The sequence below is a fragment of the Cryptomeria japonica genome, chromosome 4, assembly GCF_030272615.1.
Source record: "Cryptomeria japonica chromosome 4, Sugi_1.0, whole genome shotgun sequence".
NCBI classification, from domain to species: domain Eukaryota; kingdom Viridiplantae; phylum Streptophyta; class Pinopsida; order Cupressales; family Cupressaceae; genus Cryptomeria; species Cryptomeria japonica.
In genome coordinates, this window is record NC_081408.1 from 418852528 (window position 1) to 418867237 (window position 14710).

Here is a 14710-nt window from a genome sequence, read left to right on the forward strand (position 1 = left end):
ATTTCTGTGAACCTCTTTCTATAAGTTGGAAACATGGTTGATGAGTTGCAGGCCTGATCAAGGCCATTTTAGGATATATCTATAGAAGATGAGCACCATACTGCAACATGGTTGCACTTGATTGTTGAAAAGTAAGAAAGTACGGCTTCATATAAAATATAGTCTGGGTGTAAAATCTGGGCCAATTTTGTAGATTCGCCACAACATACATTCTGGTTGATTATTTTCTTTACTAAAGCAATTTTTAACTGAATATGCAAAATTTTACAACTGTAATAACTCTTTAAATGCAATAACTTTCAAGTGTATCAACTGGCGGAACTAACTGATGACAGCTAAATACAACCATTTAACACCTTTGGAAGACACAAATATATAGAACTGTATTAAACTGCTTGACTACATCTATTATATCATTGCTTTAAGTAAACATGTATTGTAGGTTTTGCACTGAGAACTGGTGATTTTGACTTATAGTTCTTTGATATTGCCATTTGGGACAAGCTTAATAGTCATGACACACATGATCAGTCTTTTTGCATTAGTTATCTGAACCAATATTCAGTAGGGGATGTTTTAGTGAGATTACTTGATGTGATTCCTATGCCCCGTGTTTCAGATTCAGAGGGCAGACTTGTACTGCAACCAGGCATCTCTGGAACATGGGACACAATTCCTTGCTTAGGGATGTTTGAGGGGTGTTTTCCTTGCTTATCCTCCTAGTGGGAGATGCTCATATGTGCCTTGGTCCACAATGGTACGTCACATTAGGGATTGAAAAATGAACATATTTTTCTCAAACACTTTTTTTGGTCAATGCTTGGCCCTACCTTCTTCACACGGCATATATCTTCATGCATGTTTATGATTATCTCCAGTGTTTCCTGGTCATAGGACAGGTTTGTTCTGTCTCCGGCCATCTCTAAAACACGGGAATCATTCCTTTCTTACAGATGTTTGAGGATTATTTCCCTTGATTATTCTCCAGTGTGGGATGTGTAGATATCCATGAATCCACCAGGGGGTATCGCATTATAGATTGAAAAGAAAGGTAGTTTTTGTCAGATGCTTTGACTGGTAAATGGTTGGACCTACCTTCTTCTAGCCATCTCTGAAACAGAGGGGACATTGTTCCTTTGCTACAGATGCTTTTGGGCTATTTCCCTTGATTATTCTCCAGCCCAAGATGCACAGAAGTTTATGAATTCACCAGGGATTATCACATTAGAGATTGAAAAGAAGAGTAGTTCTTGTCATACACTTTTACTGGTAAATGCTTGGCACTACCTTCTTCTTAAGGTCTAAACCTTCATGCCTATATATGATTGTCTTTCAGCATTCTGAAAGCAGCCCAACACAGGAGAAGAGTAGCACAGTACAATAGAAGAGCAGCTCAACAACATAAATGCACCTCTTTTTCAGTTGGAGAAGTGTTTTGCACCTTAGAAGGTGGAATGAAGTAGTTGTTAATGCAGATTTTACAGCTGTTTGAGTCGGGGCAGCTTGGGGAGCATGTAATGGTTTTAGGCGCTCAATTTTTAGTTTCCATTAACACACTTTTGGAGTAATATTTTCATTTTTCTTCTTTGGAGACTTATAAGCTTTAAAACACCATCCCAAACAAAATAAAAAAAGAGGGTAAATCAAGTAGCAGTGGTAGTGAAACTCAAACAATGGCCAGCTAGATGAGAAAGATAGAGCAATGAAATAAGACATGGAATAGAAGGAAATGGGATGGTAGGAATCCTATGCTCATCCCTTGTTTTTTCTTGAGTTTGCAAGAGGCACTTATAACCTCTTAAATTCTCTGCTGATAAGAAAAGTCCTAAAAGCTCAGTGGGTCACATTTGTGGCACTGTAGCAACCGTCCCACAGTTTGAAAGGGTAATTCTATCAAGGGTAGGCATTATTTATTGGGCAGTGAAAGCAGTGAAGCAATAATATGCATTGAAACCTTCCTCCCCAAACAATGCAAGATGCTTGGATGATAAAGTAAGGGGAGTGTTTTCTAGGCAAAGTGTCTCTTTCCACCTTTCTCTAGTACTAGTACACCTTAACCTTTCAGATGATATTTTAATTTTTTTGGCAAATATCTCGTTGATCTTTGATCTCCTTTTCCTATCAGTTGAGAGCCTAAAAGTTCTTAGCATCTTCTGACTTTCTGTCAAAAGTGAGCCCTTGAGTTTGCACCTTATGGAGCAATTAGCCTGAAACTGCTCAAGCTATGAATTTTGGAATATGACAGGAAGAAAGTGTGAGAGTCATTGTTTGGTTCAGAATATCCCTATCTGTTGTTGTTTTCTTTTATTCAAATTAGAGGGGTTGACTGTGTGGCATGGTTCTGACATTCAATACTAGATTCCAAGAGCATCATATTTCTTGCAGTGGTTAGTCTAATAATTTTGAAAATAAATAGTGATTCGCAATTAAAAAATTGGCCATCATAAACCATTTAGTGGGGATTTTCCCACGATGCTTTTTCTGGGTGAACTGCAGTAAATTATTATTCCTTATTGCTTAAGAAATCGAGGAAATTAAATAAATCAACTGATAATGCAAACAGTTGATTGCATGTTTCGATATAGAGTTTAAGAAATATTGAGATTCAAATAGCATGCTTTTGCTCGCAATAGAATGTGGAATAGCACTTTGAATTAGCAAGCCATGTTAGGAAAAATAGTCTGTGTGGTAAGATTACCTTCATATTTTATATGTTACTTCTTTTAATCCATGGATTTTTCTGCTCTTCATACAAAACCTTAAAATTTTTATTATTGAGTTTTTTTTGCATGCTATTTGTGATTATAATTTTTAGAGTTTGCTTTGCTGGCTGTTGGTATTATGATTTTGTTGGGGAGGGCTCGGAAGTGTCTAATATTTGACTTGGTATTGTAGGAGATGGGAATCTTTATAAACCATGATGATGATGCCCTTGGATTGATCAGACATCTTAACGAGCAAACTTCTTCTGCTTTTTTGGAAGCAGAAGAGATTTTGGGTATTGATCCTGCTAAAGATCCTCTTTTCATAATTAACCAATCAACTCCGAATGTCAAGGACACGGTTGCTGAGGATGAATCAAGTTGTAAAGAAAACATGTTTTCTTTGGATGGTAATTTTGGAGGAGAGAGCATATCTCCATTTTCAACTTGCTTTTCGGTACGTTACAGATATTACACTGCTCATTGTATGATTTATTTACGATCTAAGTATTGTTGTGTTTGCATATAATTTTCATTAAAATTGATTTTGTTTTTGCTGAGAGTTATTAAAAGCGTAATTCTTTTATGGATCCATTTGAATATGATATATTTTTTAGCTTATCTGATTGATAAGATAATCCTAATCTTGTTAACTTGAATATAAGTTACATAGTTTTCTATTTAAAATTGATTGTAGCCAGCCATTTATAATTGTTCAAACAAATGATTATTGTAGACTGATTCTACGATTTGGTTGCTGGTTGACCCTTTATATTATAGACTTGCTATGGATCATCAATATCGTAAAGGGGATTGAACTCCCAATTAGAACAAATTAACTTCTGCAAAACAGTCCTAACAGGTTAGAATATGATCTAAAGAAAATAGATTGTGTAAAATTGCTTGAAGTGTTGACATTATTTGGTAGTAAATTAGAGATTGATTACTTGATCAAAGTATTCTGGCACATTGCCCTTTCTTATTTTCTGTCTTTTTGCCCATTTCATCCCTGAAGTGAACAATATAAAGGGTGGTATTTCTGATGATTTATGCCTCCTAGAAACTTGGCACCACAAAACTATCTGAATTGCTATTTTTCTAGCAAGGGATTTTTACTTTGTGACATGAAGAATTAGAATTATAAAACCTTCATGGTATAGAAGAAAAACAATGGTAAGGTTAACTTAAGAATCTGAGATATGGAAAAAATAATGCTATGTAAAAGAAAGAATAGGAAAAAGATAAAAATCAATAGCAAAAGAATGGTTTTTAACTTCATTCCATTTTAGGTTTTAAATTTAGAATTCTTAGGAAGAAAAAGTTCTTGAGCAATGAAGAACAGAAATAAAGAGTAAGAGAAGAAAGATGGAGCTATTAAAAAGAAAGCCAATCCCTTTTGTCAGCTCCTTTTATGCAACTGAATCGCCATGTGTCAAGGGAACTTTTTTCTATGTTGCTTTGAATTTCTTAAAACTATATAACCTACATAGTAGAGAGGAAGAAGACAATGATAGGATTAACTTAGGAATCTAAGATATAGAAATAGAAAGCAAAACATTTAAATAAAATGCCAGGTTTAAAAAAGGAAGTAGATAAAAAACCATAAAACCTATGGTTTTTAACTTTTTACCATTTAGATTTTTAAATTTGGAATCCATGAAAATATAACTCTTGAAGGGATGAGAGAAATAAAGAAGGGCTGGTTTAGGATTTTTCACTTTTACCTCTTCTAAATGTTCAAAAATCTCTTTAAAGGAAAGACAACCACTTATGTCAGCTCCTTTTATGCACACAACCACCATTTTTCAAACTATATTCTACCCTTGCAAATGAACAATCCCACCCTCTCCTAATGGAAAATCAGAACAAAAGTGGCAGTGAAGAGATTTAGAAAATATGGTTTAAAAGTTCATTTGAGTTTTTTAAAGTCCAAATGACTTAGTGTATTTTCTCTTTATTTTTCCCTATGGTAACTGCTATTTTTTGGCTGTTTCTTTTGTAATATTATAAAGGCATCTTGTTAAGTACATGCTTGGGACTCAGGAGTTTGATTTACAAGCCTTGAATTGCCAAATTTTCAAATTGATGCCCCGGCCTAGCCAAACTTGCCTCGTACTCAGGTTTGGGATTCCTCACCTTGAATTGCCATGTCTTAACATTGATGTGGGTGGATAATGATGATACCCAAATAGCTTACCTGTAAAAAAACTTACAGATTGATTTGTATGTGTAGCCAAAATGTCAGGTCATTCTTGTCACATCAATGTTAACTATCTAGGTCTGTAGCAATTTATGCAAGTTTCTTGTCATGAAGATTATCGAGCTATGAGTCTCGAAGAAGACTCCAACACCAACAAAGTAAAGAAAGGGTGAAGTTCAAAGAAAGATTGTGATGGTAGATGGTAGGCACATGCAAGAAGGATTGTGGCTAAGGAAAATCAGCTCTTGCACATTGAGACAAAATCATATATGGGACCATCTTCCAAAAATAAAGTTGCCACTTTGGAGGGTTCAATATTTAAGACATGCACTTTCAGTGAAGTTTAGAGATCATACTTTCTATTTTTAGAAAAAGTTGTTTTTGCTTTTTCACTGTCTTGAAATTAGGAGATAAGCCTGAAAATTACAACTTTCTATTTTTAAATGGTTGGTTTTTTTCCTTTTAGGCGAAAAACAGTAGATGGCAGTTGCAAAGGGTCAGCAATGTATATTCAAGCTTCATCAGGTGAAAACAGTATCAGGTGGTAGTAAAATAATGGAAGATTAATCAAAATTAGAGGTTTTAATGGTGTAGAGTTCGAGAAGGGAAAAATGGAGCAATTTTAATGAAAGATTAAAATTTTACAAAATCAATTGAAAACTCGTCAAAAGCACTCCAAGTACTTTGGCCTTGTCTATTATTTGTGTCTACATAAGAAAATCCTTGATGACAATCATAATAAAACAAAAATAAAAACACATGTATTTCTTTTGGACAGAAAATAACATGTATTTCTTGCTATAACAAAGATAGAAATTACAAAAAGAAAAATTGGCGTCCAGTTAATATATGCACTTATGAGAAAAATGGAAGGAAAATAAAGTGAAATAAAGGAGAAAAATTATCAAATTTAAGCTCTTTATTCAAAGTGACACCCGAGCCAAGGCTGAGGATCGGTTAAAGAAAATTAAAGACAAAACCAGAAGATCAAACCCCTTGATTTAGATGGATACTCAAGATGAGAAGCAAAAAATGGAAAGAAAGTAGTATTTTATATTATTTTGAGAGGATGCAGATAGAATTGCTTTCAAAGCAGTTATTTTTATTATTTTTAAAGCTTCAAGAAGTTATTGTTGGAAAATTATAAATATATGTCATTATACATTAAATGTAATGGAAGTTGATGCTAGATGTATGTTGCAAAAACTTTCATTAAAGTTCAAAGTTACATTGGAGACTTTTGTGTAAATAATACGAAATTGAAGCTTGCTTATTTTGTAAAGATTTCCATTAAACTCCAATCCCAAGTGTTGTAATTTTTTAAGGAAGAATTTAGTTAATAAGAATATTTGTCTTAACTTTGTGTGCCATTAGTCTTCAAATCCATTAAATTTTTTTAGTGTGTTGTGATAATAAATTGTCTTCATCCATTCTTCTTCTAGGTGTTGTTATTACCATGCGTTATGTTTCTTCAAGAACAAATTAATCGTTGATACAACTCTAGGAATCTCTGTTTTAGACCTTTTGTTTTAGCTGTAATAAATTGAGAAACTTTGGTGGTGAGAATAGGAGTTCTTCAAAGTATAATGCTCTAATCTTTAAGATCAAAACATATAGGTCAAATTTGCTTATTTATTTTATCCTTATGAAACCCCCCTAAAGAATAGATTGCAAAGTGTTCATATTAGTAGGCTTGTTTTTGTTTTGGATTTTACAATAGATTAAATTAGGGAGCTTCTCTTGCAAATTTGAAGAGAGGATCTCTTCATTATGCCCATATTTACACATGGACATAATACTTGGTATTAGAACTTAGTTTCAACGTTGCAAACTTTGCGTACATGCATTAAACCTTTTTGATTTGACCTTGGCATCTTACTAATTGTAGGATGTCTCCTATACCTACGAGAGGTCGTTCTTGTGCCTACACATTTGAGATGGCGTTCTCTTGAGTGACACATTCGTAGCCAACATTGTTAGAGCTTGCACATAGGAGCCACCACCAAATATTAGACTACAACTTATTTAGGTGCTTCAATAGTTGATTGATGTAGTCTAGGATAGGCTATCACTTGCACTAGAGGCTTCTCATGTAGATCATTCATAAGTTCTATGGAGTAGCACGCTTTAGAGTGTAGAGAGTGGAGCAATATCCTCCACAAGTTCTATTAGAGTGCTTAGATGAGGATGGTGTGGAATTAGTCCACCTCAACCCGCTACCTCGAGGACAACAGGAGGATGTGGGGGCATAGGGAGGGTTTCTTGAGATACATGAGACTAGTTTAGAGAGTTTCTATGTTTGTATCCACCTACCTTTTTCAAGATCTATGGGTGGTGCAGATGATCTACTTTTCATGGATTGTTAGTCTTGATAAATGCTTTAAGTTGCACCCTTATGAGAGCAATCTAAGGCCTATTTTGTAGTCCACTTCTTAGAGGCATTGTGTCTACTTGGTGGTGTAAGGAGTGGAAGAATCATTTGGTGTTCGACACATTGACATGGACACATTCCTAACGTGGTTTAGAGCTAGATACTTATAAGAGCACTTCTATCAATAACAAATAGATGAGTTACATGACCTATAGCAAAGGGAGCTTACAGTGGTACATTGCAAGAGTCACTTTTTAGAGCTTCTATAGTACATGGATTATCTTGAGGATGAAAAGGTTCTTGTTAACATATTTGTTAGAGGTCCAGCCAATATTGTAGGTTCTATTCATTTGACTAGTCTCGATACCTTGTGAGCTGTTGTGGAGAAATCCTACATCATAGAAGAAAATCAAGGGAGGACTAAGAATGTTTGTGACCATGCATGAAATTGTAACTAGCATCAGCAAGATCATGGGTTTCACAAGCCCCCAGTCTTGTGAAATAGGAGTTTTAGCCTTTAGGATGTTGATGCCTCCTAGATCTTTACAAAAGTCTGAGCATTAGTGTTAGAGGTCTAGACACTAGCAAGGATCATAGGGTGGACATTCTAGAGCACGACAAACTCATGGCTATCATAGGGATCAATGACCATTGACACATAGTGTGGACCAGCTCACATGCAACAATCTTTTAGAGTTGGCAACTCCATTTTAGTAGGCCTTACATGCAACAATCTAGCAAGACACAATCCAACATAAGTGAAAGCTAGAGTGCCTTGTTATGCATATGATGGTGCAAGACACTTAGCTAGGGAGTGCCCATTGGGATTTGCAGTAGTAGGTGGTTAGTGTGCAAGTGCTTCAAAGAAGATCATAGGAGAAGTGGGCAAGTCTCATATGGTCTTTGCAACGGTTGAGAATCGTTATGTTAAGCATCATGCCACTATCATACAAGCCCAAGGTTTTATGAGTGGTATTCCACTTACTATTTTATTTAACTATAAGACATCAGATTCTTTTATGGTCCCATCGTTAGTGGCTTTTGAGTAGAATGATAGGTGGGAGGTGGAGATAGATTTAAGTGCCAAATTGGCAGTACATGTAGTGATTGTGAGTTGGGACATGGAGCCTTCGCTACACTAGTGGACCTTCAAAGTATTCCCTTGGGTTCTTATGGAGTGGTGTTGTGTATGGATTTGCTTGATTCCCATTGAGTTAAGATAAATTGTTGTTGAAAGGCAATTGGTGTGTGGATGATCATGATGTTGGAGCTGAGATCACAAAAGTGTAGAGACCTATTTCTATTTGCATGATTTTTGCTATGCATCTTAAGTGGTGTATGTGAAAGGGGTGTTAGTTGTTTTCTATTTCAGTTAGTGACAAAATAGAGAACGAGTTAGAGAATAATCTTGATGATCATTGTATTTTTAGAGAGTTTGTTGATGTCTTTCCATTAGTCACAAAAAATGCCACCTTGGTGAGAGACAAATTTCTACATAGACCTTGTGTTTGTTGGCTTGATGATGATTGTAATGAATGACTTCATATGTTGTCATTGTTGCAACATGCACACACACATGTTCACATTGTCTACCGATATTACTTCTAAAGTTACTTGTATTGCAACCGGTATTGGAAGTTTTGTTTATGATGGTTTAGAGAGTGTCAAACCGGTACATGTAGACAACCGGTATATACAGGAATAACTTGACATCAACTTGAAGTTTCAGCGGAGACCATCAAAGAAGCAATGGAGGACAATCGGTTTACATGTTGAGATGGTTAACTCTAACCGGTATCGGTGTTCCAACCGGTATTCACTGATTGTGTGATGAGTTATCACCGGTTGCGATGAGTTACCCTAACCGACAAATTTTGGCAGTAATTTGTGATGAGTTATGTTTGATTGTCCAGATACATTGCACCTAGGAAATTGTGATATAATTTCTAAAGCCGACATGAAATTTAAATGTCTATATAATCACATTATGATGAACTATTTTAGAGATATGATACGAGATGATTTGATGCGAAGATATAAGTGTTAAGTTGTTGAAGGCATTGCAGAATATGTTGGTGATGCAGTTTTGAGTGCGCAAAAGAGGATCTATTCAAGCAAGTTGTGCTACTTCTAGATCACACCACCTGTTGTTTTCTAATCACTACAACAGTCAAATCACCTAACCGGGTAAGCTCTAACAAGCTTCATTGTACAAATCCTTTAACAAGGTGATCCATTAGTTTGGATTCAGAAATAGTCTACTGAGGTTACTCCTAACATGGTACTTGTTGGTGTCTGTTTTATCATCTACCAAACATTAGGATAGGATACCCGAAGGTATTCTATCCTCTCCTGAAAAATCACTACTGATTCCAAGGTCTATATGTGCGAACAAGCGACTTTAGTGGAATAGCTTCTTGGGTAGTGTATGCTGAAATTTCAAGGGGGACTTACGTTTGACAAGTATCTTGAATTGCTGGACTTAGATGGATTTAGCAATTGTAGGCTCTTCTTGTTTTTTTTGGAATTTTCTGGGATTTAGACTTTCAAAAGAAAGGGAAAAAGAGATAGGGTTTAGGAAGGCTAATCTAATCCTACGAATTTCGGAGACGGTATCAACTGGGTGCTTTCGAGAAACTAAACCTTGCTTCGCCACACTAGGGACAACTACACAAGGCTGGTGCAATCTTCAATGGGTTTTGCTTATGATCGAGATGTTGGGATGCACAGGGGATGGGCTCAGACTAACTTTGCACGGTAGAATGGAAATCATCCATTTACCAAAAGTATGAGCGGAAACACACCATCAATTGACACTTATCAAATCCTTCATTCAAATTAACAACAATGAAAGCAAATCTAAATTAATTCTAACTAAGTGTTGAGGCAATTGAAATCATGCAAATCATTCAAATAATAGAGATTACAAAGCAGCGCACATGCAATATAGTATCTGGAAATGACCTTAAGCAACAATACATCAAAAACCTCACCCTCTCCAAATGAGAGGAGGTAGGCTTATATAGTTTTCAAGAATAAATGAATGGCCGAGATCAAACAGTGATCAAGGGCCCATATTGAAAGCTATAAACCCTAATTAGGGTTGCCCAAAACTAACTACCCTCGACCAATTACTTTTGGGACACTTGTCCTTCTTGCTAAATATGAACCATCAATGAATATAGAAGGTTGTTGCATTGTGAAGTGCGCCCTTCTAGAAGCTTCTGGATAAATTAGGTTCATCGAACCTGGACATGTTGACTTGGAGCGATCTGATTGGTTGGAAAATGATGAGGCGCCACCTCAACGTGTTGGATGTCTTTCTTGAATTCTCCAATTTGTGTCAAGAAATCGTCTAAGTATGGAAATTTGATTCCTTCTTGTCGCCATTTGATTCTGCTTGGGAGCTTGTCTTTTTAATTCCTTCAGGAGATGAAATTCTTCAAGAAGTTGGAAGTTTATCTAACTTTTCCATATTTCACCAAGTCTGAGAACTTTTCTTTCTTGATGCCTTGAGATTCTTTCAAGTGCCTCGAATTTGGAGAACAAATCCCCTCGTGAATTTTTTCTCATACTTAGCCAAATTTTGGCCCTCTCTATACTCGGACGAACCTTGCTCGTGGTCCCGTCTTCAATTCTAAATTTGGCTTGAAACTCCATTTGTGTTTTCTGTGATGATCCTGCCTTCAGTTGCCAATTTCTGTTGTGTGGGAGGAGGGTAAAAGCTCTAGATAACCCCTTGCAAATATGAAAGGATGGGATCAAGTTGTTTAGGCATTCGTTGTGATCATGTCCTTCTTCTCGATACCCTGACATGCCTTCATCATGATTGAGGAAATTGGAATTTTCTTTGTGAAACATTTCCCATACTTAGCCAAATTTTGGCTATCTTCATGCCCGGATGAACCTTGCCTGTGAACTTGTCCTCAATCTTTCGTTTGGCTTGAAACTCCAACTGCGATCTCTATGATGATCCCGCTTCTATTTCCTCCTGCGACCTGTAAAACCAAAGGAAAATAAGTTAGAAATCTATCTTGGATTAAAGAAAATTGAGGCTGCAAACAGCTAAGTGTTTGGAAAATTTCACTTCATTTTCATACTTAGCCATGAGAATGGGATTTTCACATGTAAATTCTCCAACCTTAAAGATAACTATGATCACAATCCAACACCAAGTATTATAACTCCGAAAATTTCTTATACTTAGCCAAAAAAATGATTTTCCTCCCTTAGAAATTCGAACAAATTCACTAAAAATCATTTCTCAAACTCTGGAAAAACTCAAAAAATACATAAATCTGCATCATGAATTTAATTTCACCCTCAAAAATTCAGGAGAGATTCAATAATTCGTCCTTATACTGGTTGTCTTTCTCCAAAAATCTGTGAAACTTTTGTCAAAAAAGTTTATCCAACTTCCAGCAATATCCAAAACTTTCTCCAGATGAACTCCAAACTGAAAGTATTTTACTATGCTCTCCTTAATATTTTCGAACTTCTTGGTGTAGAAATGAAGTTTACAACGAAGTATTTGTAAATAAAGTTAAATCCTCAATCAGAAACCCTTAAAATCTTCCAAATCATGTTTCCAATTTTAACTTCATTCTTTTGGAAAGTGTTGTCATGTTTCCAAATTCGAAGAAAATATCTTCCAAAAGTTTCCAATTTGGCTCTAAGTTCGAAATATTTATTAATCTTCCAATATTCTCTTAAAAATAACTTTCCATTTTGGATTTAAGTTCGAAATCCTTTTCAATCTTCCAATATTCCCCTTTTGAAAACTTTCTATTTTGGATTTATTTCGGGGATTTTTAATAATCCTTAGATATTTTCTTCATTTTGGATTTAATTTTGAAATCTCAGTGGATTTTGTGACATCACTAGCATCTTGTTGATTTTGTTTGACTTTTCAATGCGTAGGTGGACTTTTGAAATTTATCTCCATCTTCTCCAAGGTATGGCGAACTTTGGAGACCTTTCCTCATGGCTCTCTTCAAGGTGAAATTTTTGGCTAAGGCATGGGGCGGACTTTGAAGGTCTCTCCTCATGGCTCTCCATCAAGGCGAAATTTTGGCTAAGGCATGGGGCAGACTTTGAAGGTCTCTCCTCATAGCTCTCTTTACCCTTGGCGGACTTTAAACTTGGCACATGTTACCTTGCTCTTTTACTTTGGCGGACTTGGGAGAGGGCTCCTACATGACCTCCATCTTGGGTGGACTTTGGTGGTGTCCCAAACTTGGGCGGACTTCTATCACTCCTCCTCCTTAGCCTCCCAACCTTGGCGGACTTTGGAGGGCTCTCCACCTTGGCGGACTTTAGGCTAGGCTCCCACCTTGGCGGACTTCAAACCCATCCCCTAAGTGGACTTCAAGCAACCTCCCCTTGGGCGGACTTTGGAGGGCTCTCCACCTTGGGCGGACTTTGGTGTTAGCTCCCCCATGACCTCTCTAGCCTTGGCGGACTTTGGTGAGTGTTCATTCATGGCCTCCATCAAGGTGTAAATTTGACTAAGGCATGAGGCGGACTTTGAAGTTAGCTCCCACATGACCTCTCTTCTTGGGCGGACTTTAAAGAGTGCTCCCACCTTGGGCGGACTTTGAGGCGCTCTCCACATGCTTGGGCGGACTTTGAAGAGTGCTCCCACATGCTTGGGCGGACTTTGAGGCGCTCTCCACCTTGGGTGGACTTTGAGGCACTCTCCACATGCTTGGGCGGACTTTGAAGAGTGCTCCCACGTGACCTCCCAACCCATGGCGGACTTTGAAGGTCTCTCAAGAGGGCGGGCTATATATGAAATATAACATTTAAGTATAAGTGGTATTTCAATATGTCTTTTCTCTTTCAATTGAAATACCACTTATACTTTAAGTTATATTTCATATATATTGTCAGGATGTTTGAGAGTGGTTTCGGGCCTCTAGGACTAATAATGCAAAATCTAGTTTTTGGAGGATTCTCCAATTTTCCAGACTCAGTCAAATTTCAGGATCAGGATGACATTCTAGACTTAACCAAATTTCAAGACATTTGAGGATCAGGATGATTTTTCGAGCTGATTATCCTTTGAAGGTGCCATGACCCCCTAAAATATAGGAACTTAGCTTTTTAGGTCAAAACATGGAATTTTCGAGTTCCAGTCAAAGCTGGTCAGTGGCTCAAGTGTAAACCCTAGGTTTGCATCCCGAAAAAGCAAAAAGCCTAAAATCTAGGGATTTAGCTTTTTTAGATCAAAATTTGGAATTTTCGAGTTTCGGTCGAAGCAGGTCAGTGGTGCAAGTGTAAACCCTAGGTTTGCATCCCGAAAAAGCAAAAAGCATAAAATCTAGGGATTTAGCTTTTTTAGATCAAAACTTGGAATTTTCGAGTTCCGGTCGAAGCAGGTCAGTGGTACAAGTGTAAACCCTAGGTTTGCATCCCAAAAAAGCAAAAAGCAGACATCCCTAAAAAATAGGAAAAACTTTCTAAAAATAGCCATACTAGGGATCGGGCTGAAAATGCCAAAAACGAAACTTCCTAAAAAATAGGAAAAAGCAAAAAAAAGCAAACTTTCTAAAAATAGAAAGTTGTCCAAATTCGTCCAAATCGATTGCGATCTTCGTCCTTTGGCCTTTCTAAGCACTCTGGTGGTGTTCACACTTCGGAATCACATAACTTGCAAAAACTAACTTTCAATCGTCAGGGCCTGAAATGCTTTGAACTGGACAAGGCTTGGTGAAATTGCAGCAAAAGGTCATAGGACACTAACAAAACCCTAGAAAGCAGGAAAAGAGAGGGTCCCCATTTGCAATGGGGCGATGTGTGAAAAAGGTCACAACAGTACTACCTTTAACAGGGTATAGCTCCTAACAGAGCTTTGGGATCTTTAATAGGATTCGCTCCTAGCAGGGCACTTTTGTAGACCTTAACCGGTCAGTTATCTATTACTGTAGATAGTTAATTTGTGAGTCCCATCTCATCGTGGTTTTTCTGATTTGGGCTTTCCACGTATAAACACTTGTGTTATGGTGGATGTTTTACTTATTGTGGATGCTTTAATATCATTTTGGATTGCATGCATAGTGTTGAGTAAACTTATTAAGTATATCTACCGGTCAGTGTTTAAAGTAGTATTGTTATTGGTGTCACTGATTCACCCCCCCCTCTTAGTGCTTTATAAGCCTATCAATTGGTATTAGAGCCTAACTTCTTTAAGGCTTAATCGCTTGGAAAGAAACCCTAAAGCCACCATGGGGGATATGAGCTACTTTGAGATGGCTAGAGTGCTTGAAGCTACCAAGGATGAGCTTGAAACCCTAAGGGTCATATTTAAAGCTTCACAAGTCAAAAGGAGAGAGCTGACTAAACAACTATTGGAAATATCTGATAATAGTTCTTCAGATGAAGCTAACATTGATGCATTAGCTAAAGAAGTTGAAAAATTGAACGGTAAAAAGCTAA

The 14710-nt window shown here is 36.9% G+C and overlaps 1 protein-coding gene across 1 annotated transcript in view; it reads left to right on the forward strand.

The window, feature by feature from the left end:
- The window catches only part of LOC131030810 (transcription factor MYB3R-4), a 96870-nt gene that overhangs the window by 69217 nt on the left and 12943 nt on the right, over positions 1-14710 (forward strand). Inside the window, exon 10 of the mRNA XM_057961728.2 lies at positions 2896-3159. Coding sequence (XP_057817711.2) covers positions 2896-3159 — 264 coding nt within the window. The remainder of the gene's footprint in view (positions 1-2895; positions 3160-14710) is intronic.